The sequence below is a fragment of the Lactuca sativa genome, chromosome 4, assembly GCF_002870075.4.
Source record: "Lactuca sativa cultivar Salinas chromosome 4, Lsat_Salinas_v11, whole genome shotgun sequence".
In the NCBI taxonomy this organism is placed as follows: Eukaryota; Viridiplantae; Streptophyta; class Magnoliopsida; order Asterales; family Asteraceae; genus Lactuca; species Lactuca sativa.
The window spans coordinates 9551980-9558918 of NC_056626.2; the positions used below are offsets into that span (position 1 = coordinate 9551980).

General features: G+C 33.8%; 1 protein-coding gene across 1 annotated transcript; it reads right to left on the bottom strand.

Moving 5' to 3' along the window:
* Positions 1–782: 782 nt before the first annotated feature.
* LOC111910640 (protein trichome birefringence-like 2) lies at positions 783–5080 on the bottom strand. Its single transcript, XM_023906467.3, has 5 exons — positions 3929–5080; positions 2945–3137; positions 2669–2859; positions 2259–2417; positions 783–1358 (listed from the first exon to the last, which is right to left on the bottom strand). The coding sequence occupies exons 1-5, from the start codon at positions 4777–4779 to the stop codon at positions 1016–1018; spliced, it is 1737 nt and encodes a 578-aa protein (XP_023762235.1). The 5' UTR covers positions 4780–5080; the 3' UTR covers positions 783–1015.
* Between the last annotated feature and the right edge of the window lie 1859 nt (positions 5081–6939).

The following is a 6939-nucleotide window of genomic DNA, read 5'->3' on the forward strand; positions in this document are numbered from 1 at the left end:
AAGATGTTTACAATTCGAATAACTTTGTATTATTATCTCATAATAATTATATAAGTGTTTAACGTCATTTTTTCATATCCCCATAAACTGAAAATTGCATATTCTCCAAGAATATTTTATATAAAGATATATTATAGTGTCTTCATTTATTCTTAAATTAATGGTATTCGAAAGGAATTTCCAATATCCAACGAAACAAATATGAATACTTGTGAATCTCACTTAGAATATTACCATATGTTTAAGAATACAACCATGTAGAAGAAGACTTAAGCAATGGTGAATTGTATGGGTTTATATATGGGTAGTGAATAGTGATGAGTTGTCATCCAACTAAGAAAAGAAGATGACTTGTAGCTAGAAGATCATGAAAATGACATGGAATTAATAACTTAATCATTCTTATTAGTTAAGTAATGACGAGTAGTAGGCCAACCATCTTACATGTCTACTGTGTTACATTCAAATGATTAAGTAGTAATGTTGGTTTGAATTACTACAAAAGAACCAAGCGAAAAATAAGATTTGAATTTCTAATTAAAGATACAAGATTCCATAAGTCTATGATTTTAAAGGTCTATAAAGGGATATCTATTTCTTGGTTCATTAATAACTCAAATTGAATCGTCATTGTGTAAGAAATAAATATCATTCATGGATCTTGGGACAAAGTGGTAGATGTTACATATAAAATCGGGGAATATGCTTGCAAACCTTTGTTGTATGTAACTTCATCCGATAAATAAATAAATAAATAGAATTCGATATTAAACAAAGAGAGATTGGCATACAACATCACCGCTTATAATATAACTTGATATCAAAGCAAAGATGGTTATGTTGTTAAATATAAAATTCACTTTTAGTCTACTTTTTGTTCATATAATTACTTTTAACATATTTACTCATATAACAAGTGTCAACTCCAACACTCACAAATGGTGAGGTCAACATATTACTTTGACCCCATGAAAAGTCAAACCATATTATAATTAATTGTTACTTGATGTTTGCATCAAAACTTCCAAGATCCTCTTCCAGCCTTCAATAAAGATGCATAGAGCAACTCATTCCAAGTGTCTGGCACACCAGGCAAGCACCAATGGCTGCAATCTTGGGAATGTTCTGCAGCAATTTGTTCTTCAATGGAGTTATATGACATCCTGTAAATTGAAGGATGACCATCTTTTCTGTAATCAGTAAGTCTGCTGATGTTGAGATACACAATTGGAGTTTTCATCTCTTTGAGCACATTGTCAAAAGCTCTCATTTTTGAAGGGTACTTAGTTAGGTGACTTGTATTGAAGATTGGTTGGGTTTCTTTGTGACATTTCCCTCCCGAATTCCATTGCCCTCCTCTGTAACAAATTTATAAAAATAAGCCAAAGGGTTTCTATAATATGGGATAAAGTATGCTTCGCCTTTGGCCCTAAATTTTAATAGTAGAGAGATGTGAAATTTTCATATATCTATCTACCCCAGCCTCAACAACTTTTACAAAATTATTTGACTATGTATAAATTATCTAAAATCAGTGGCGAGTCTAGAACGTAAAATCATGTGGTTCACTATTTAAGTGAAACCGAAAAAATGGTAAAAAAAAATACTAGTTGCAAGTTCGGGTCGGGTTGTATAACCAAAAAAGAAATTTCAAGTATTTATAATTGTATTAAATGACGTCTTGTATCTTGATATTAGTTGTGGGGTCAGGGCCGACAGACGGCCAGAAATTTTCGATTTGTGTAATTGTGTATCACGGTATCAACGTATACCTTGAAGCAGGAGAAGAACGACGTGTTGAGAACAATTTTTTTTTATTGTTTGTTTTTTTCTTTTTTCTTGTATTTATCTTATTATCTTTAACTTGTATTGGAATATTTTTTTATTGGATTATACCTTAAATGACTTCGGTGCCTATTAAAACATAAAATGTGAGCTTTTGAAATTTTGATTTATATATATTTTGTTGCCAAAAACATTTAGGTGGTTCACTCCAAGTTTTTAAGATGAGTCACAATTTATAATAATTTATAATCCCTTATAAAAGATGGGAAAAAAGGTGGGTCAAGTGACCCACCTTCTATACACATAGACTCGCCAATGTCTAAAATACCCCTTGAATAAGGATAGTACGTGAGAGTTTTGTGGACCTACATAGACTAAGCTAAGTAATGATGATGATGATGATGATGATGATGAGCGAATAGGTCATTTTACATGAGTAATAAGTGAACAAAAAAAGAAAGAATTAAACTTACTTAAAATGAGTGACTGAGTATCCCCTGAAGATAACCTGCGTTTTATTGTTGTCAATGTTTGTATCAACCCATCGGGCCCACGTAGCAAGTGCCCTACGGTATGCATCAAGAACCTTTAGCCTCGGGTAGATATGGTCTCCTTCCTGATAATAATCTTCCCTGTAGTTTCAAGAAAACCAAAATGAGTTACGTGAAAAGGGCATTCACGTCTTGTGAAGAGACAGAGGATCAAGAGTGCATCCTTGTTACACTTTTTTAGGGGGGACAAAAAAATTACAATTTTTGTCTCATTGACATTGGTCACAGTATGTCAGTCTCAGTCCAATGCATAACAAACACAGTACAACTTGTTCTGTCATATCATGTCATGTCTTGTATGCCAAAAGGTGAAGATAGAAAGTTGTTCTCACCCTTGAGAGGTTTTCTCGTGGGTCCACCAATGTCCAGTGTTGAAGACCAAAACGTCAGCATCATGATACATTGAAGTTGTTTTGTCCATCAAATCCAATCTTAGTGTCTCAATCGAACCATTTTTACCATTAAAAATCGATTCTTGGACAAGAAATGGTGAACTCACAAAATCGATTGTACAGTTGTAGTCCTAAAACAAACAATTAGTAACTCAAAAATCGAAAACTTGTTTAATAATCAATTTAAATAAATAGTATGTTGTGAATTTAACTTGCCTCGAATCTGAAAGCATAAAATCCCTTCTTCTTGAATTCGGTCTTTCCTGATATTTCATAAACCCTATTTTTGTCCATGACAGACTCTCGGAGTATGCAAACTAAAGACTCCCACATGTTTCGGTTTAAGGAGTCCCCTACAAAAACCAGCTTCTTGCCTTTGAGCCTTTCGAGAAAATCGGTTGCATTCAAACTGAAACACACGTAAATAAATATGTTGTTTGGTATGTGCATAAATTGACAATTAGATTGATATAAATTGACATGTAGAGGCAAAAATGTCCTTTAATGTAGATTTTAAATTCAAATTGAGATACGTTATTGTATTATGTGTTTATTTGGAATATATATACATAGCCAAACATATATTTATTCGACCTTTGACTATTGAGATTCAAACGTGGTGCTTTTAAAACTGGACTTCGTATGCTTTTACACTAGAAAATAAGCCTTTTTGTGTATCATACAAATCAATAAAGTTATTGATTCAAAAAAAATGTATCACATATTCACATCTATGTCAATTTCTGTATTTAGCAAGACTGGCTATTAAAAGAAAGTCAAACATTAACCACATTTTTTGGAAATTCGAGGGGGAGCCTTTTTACGCAATTCTGTTAAGTATTAGGTCACTAACAAATAAGAATTACATCAAAGTCATTAAATAAGTCAAATCTGCCTTTAATGTTCATTCGATGCATCTATGGATAAACAGATCATTTCACATTTATTTCAATTATCTGAGTCGTACTTATAATCGCACACATGAACCAACCCCTAAGCATACTAAGTCAAACTAAGATCTAATCGGATACTTTGATCAAAACTACAATCAGAAAATCCAGCAAATTTATATGGAAAATTAAAGTTTAAGCAGTTGACCATTCAAGATTAAGCAAACGCAAAACAGATATAGTATGTAATTAATATTCGAATCAAATAAAATTCTTTAAATTATTAAACTGAGATTAATTATCATTTTACCTGGGGATTTCACACTCAAATGGCTGCCATTTCCATTTCACGTATTCATCATCTGGCCTCTTATTAAGATGACAATCAAAATCTCGATCGATAAAAGGGCAAGAACCAGCTGGATATAAAGGCTTTGTATCATCTCTCACCCATCTTCCATTAAAAATATCACATTTTCCACCTATTGAGACCTTACCCTCAAAGGGTTTCACAGTAATTGCATCAAAGCTTCCATTTTTCGCGTCTTTTGTGAAATTACCGGAAAGGGTACCCTCAAAATTAAACTTTTTCTCCGAGTTTCCATCAAGGCTTCCATTTTTCACACCCTCTGTGAAATTCCCCGATTGGATGCCCTTCAAATCAAGAACTTTTTCAGAGCTTCCATTCTTCACAACATTCGTGAAATTATTAAAATGGGTACCCTCCAACTCAAAATTGTTTTCAGGATTTCCATTGAAACTTCCATTTTTTAAATCCAATTGGGTACCCTTCAAATCAAGAACTTTTCCAGCGCTTTCGATTTTAGTATCCCGAGTGACATTACTAGGAAGGGCATCTCCCGAATCAATGATTAATTTTCCAGGGTTACTTTCCAAAGAAACAGTGACATTGAGAGCAGGGGTTCTACTAAAAGAAAAGGACCAAGGAATCAAAGAGGTTTTATTATTAGCATTCAACCCTTGAAATACAAAGTTGTTTGAAATGGGATTCTTGAAAGAAACATTAAAGAACAAAACACAGATAACAATGGAGAATGACACGACTCCTAAACCAAATCTAGAAACTACCTTCTTTCTTGGAAATGTGAAGTACGGGAACTGATCCGAGATTGGAACAAGTTTCTTCAAGTTCATGGCCATGTCTAGAGTAACGCCATAGGGTTTAGATGATATAAAACACACAGTAAAGGTGTTTGTGTGTGAGAGAGAAAGATTATGTGTTCAATGAACAGATGGTTCGACGATTACAAGGATGAGTGTGCAAATGTTATCAACAAGCTCTGAATAATCGAGGTTTTTGGGTGATAAATCCTATGAAAACACTGATTCCCACTGAGGTTTGTGTGTGTAAAGGTTTCGTTCCAAGACAAGATAGCCAGGTTGCAAGGAACAGGGAGAAGATGAATAGCACACGCGAGATCGGAAAGAGGGATGAATTACGTTAATACCCTTTTGCGAATAAATACTCGTAACTCATAAAAGTTCCTTGAATTTAAGCCATAAAATAATAATTTGAGAATTTTTAAAATTTTTATCAAAGAATATGTCGGTAGGTTTTGAAAAATCTTTTAAAGACATGTCATGTGTTCGATAAGTACCTTTTTAACCAAATTTATCCCTTTTAACCAAATAATAATAATAATAATAATAATACAAAATTGCAAAAATTGTCCTATGGTATGTATTTTCTTGGGTTTTAATCCAAACCACGACTTTTTTGGATTAATGGTGCTTTTGAGGTAGTTTCATTGCGTTTTTGGTCCCTCGGTAAACTGAAATGACTATAATGCCCTTGGGGTATTTATTTTTCATTTTTCTTTCATTCTTTTAAAATCTAATTGTTTTTTTATTTATTTTAATAATTAAAAAAGTGGGGTCACCTCTCTCTCTCTCTCTCTCTCTCTCTCTCTCTCTCTCTCTCTCTCTCTCTCTCTCTCTCTCTCTCTCTCTCTCTCTCTCTCTCTCTCTCTCTCTCTCTCTCTCTCTCTCGTGAAAAGAAATTCACCCCCCCCCACCCACTTCTTCATCTTCCCCAATTCATATCATATCTGATGAACAAAGATACACATTTCTAAATCATATGAACACATGGAGATTTCAGATTTGATTTCTCACACAAACACACATCTATATTTTCATATGAAGACGGAAATGTCTAGAGAACGTCGTTTGCGATTCACAAATATGGAAGGAGGTGTGATAATGACTACAGGGGAACATCAGAAGTCAGAGATAGCTACAAGACTCGTCATCTACATTCACTTCGATTCAACGGTAACCCTAATCTGATCTTCATAGCAACGACGGTGAAACCCTAATTGGAGTTAGGGTTTGTTTTGACTCTGGCAACCTCAAGCTTCATCTCTATCCTTCTCCGATTGATACAATCTCACTGCTTAATATCTATTTCTTAACATATATACATACATATAAATGTATATATTTCTGGTTTAATTTTCATCTTCATCTATTTCTGGTTTAATTTCCATCTTCCTCACTTTCTCTTTTGTTCTCTCAACAGGTAATGCTCACTAGCATTTGTTAGAATCAAATTGGTTTTGGATCTATTAATCTAATTGAAAATGGATTGAAAGTGAGTTGATTTAGGAATTGAGATTTGTGTTGATTGGGATATTGTTTCCTCAAAATCTGTTAAAACGGTAATGGGTTTGGAAAGAGAGAGAGAGAGAGAGAGAGAGAGAGAGAGAAAGAAAGAAAGAAAGAAAGAAGGGATAAATTGATTTTGTAGACGGTAATCTAACCGGGAATAGCAGCAACAACAAACGGTAATCTGTTAAGGTGCTGAAATTGATTTTGGAGAAGGAAGAGGGTTATCAAAGGGAAGCGAAAGGGACTTCTTGATACTCACATAAATGCGTCTTTTTCTCCTCGATCTAGTGTGTGTATGTGTGTTCATAGTGAAAGTGGGTGAAGAACTTTTTTTTGTGGGTTAATCCAAGTTGCTGGAATCTGATGTTGAAATGGACTATGAACGATGTTTGGATCACTGGTGGGTTTGCACAGGAGAGAGAGAGAGAGAGAGAGAGAGAGAGAGAGAGAGATGTGGGTCTAATTTAATTTATTATTTTCTTTTTCATTTAAATTAAATAGAAAAAACATAAAAAAATACCCCAAGGGCATTACAGCAATTTCAATTTACCGAGGGACCAAAAACGCAACAAAACTACCTCAAAAGGACCACGAATCCAAAAAAGTCATGGTTTGGATTAAAACCCCAAAAAATGCATACCACAGTGACCATTTTTGCAATTTTTTCTAATAATAATAATAAATTAAAAA

Excerpts from the sequence above, each read along its gene's own strand:
- LOC111910640 (XM_023906467.3), bottom strand. The coding sequence starts at position 4,779 with ATGGCCATGAACTTGAAGAAACTTGTTCCAATCTCGGATCAGTTCCCG. Across the intron at positions 3,138-3,928 it reads TTTGAGTGTGAAATCCCCAG|TTTGAATGCAACCGATTTTC; the intron begins GTAAAATGATAA and ends CGTGTGTTTCAG. Across the intron at positions 1,359-2,258 it reads TACTCAGTCACTCATTTTAA|AGGAGGGCAATGGAATTCGG; the intron begins GTAAGTTTAATT and ends AATTTGTTACAG.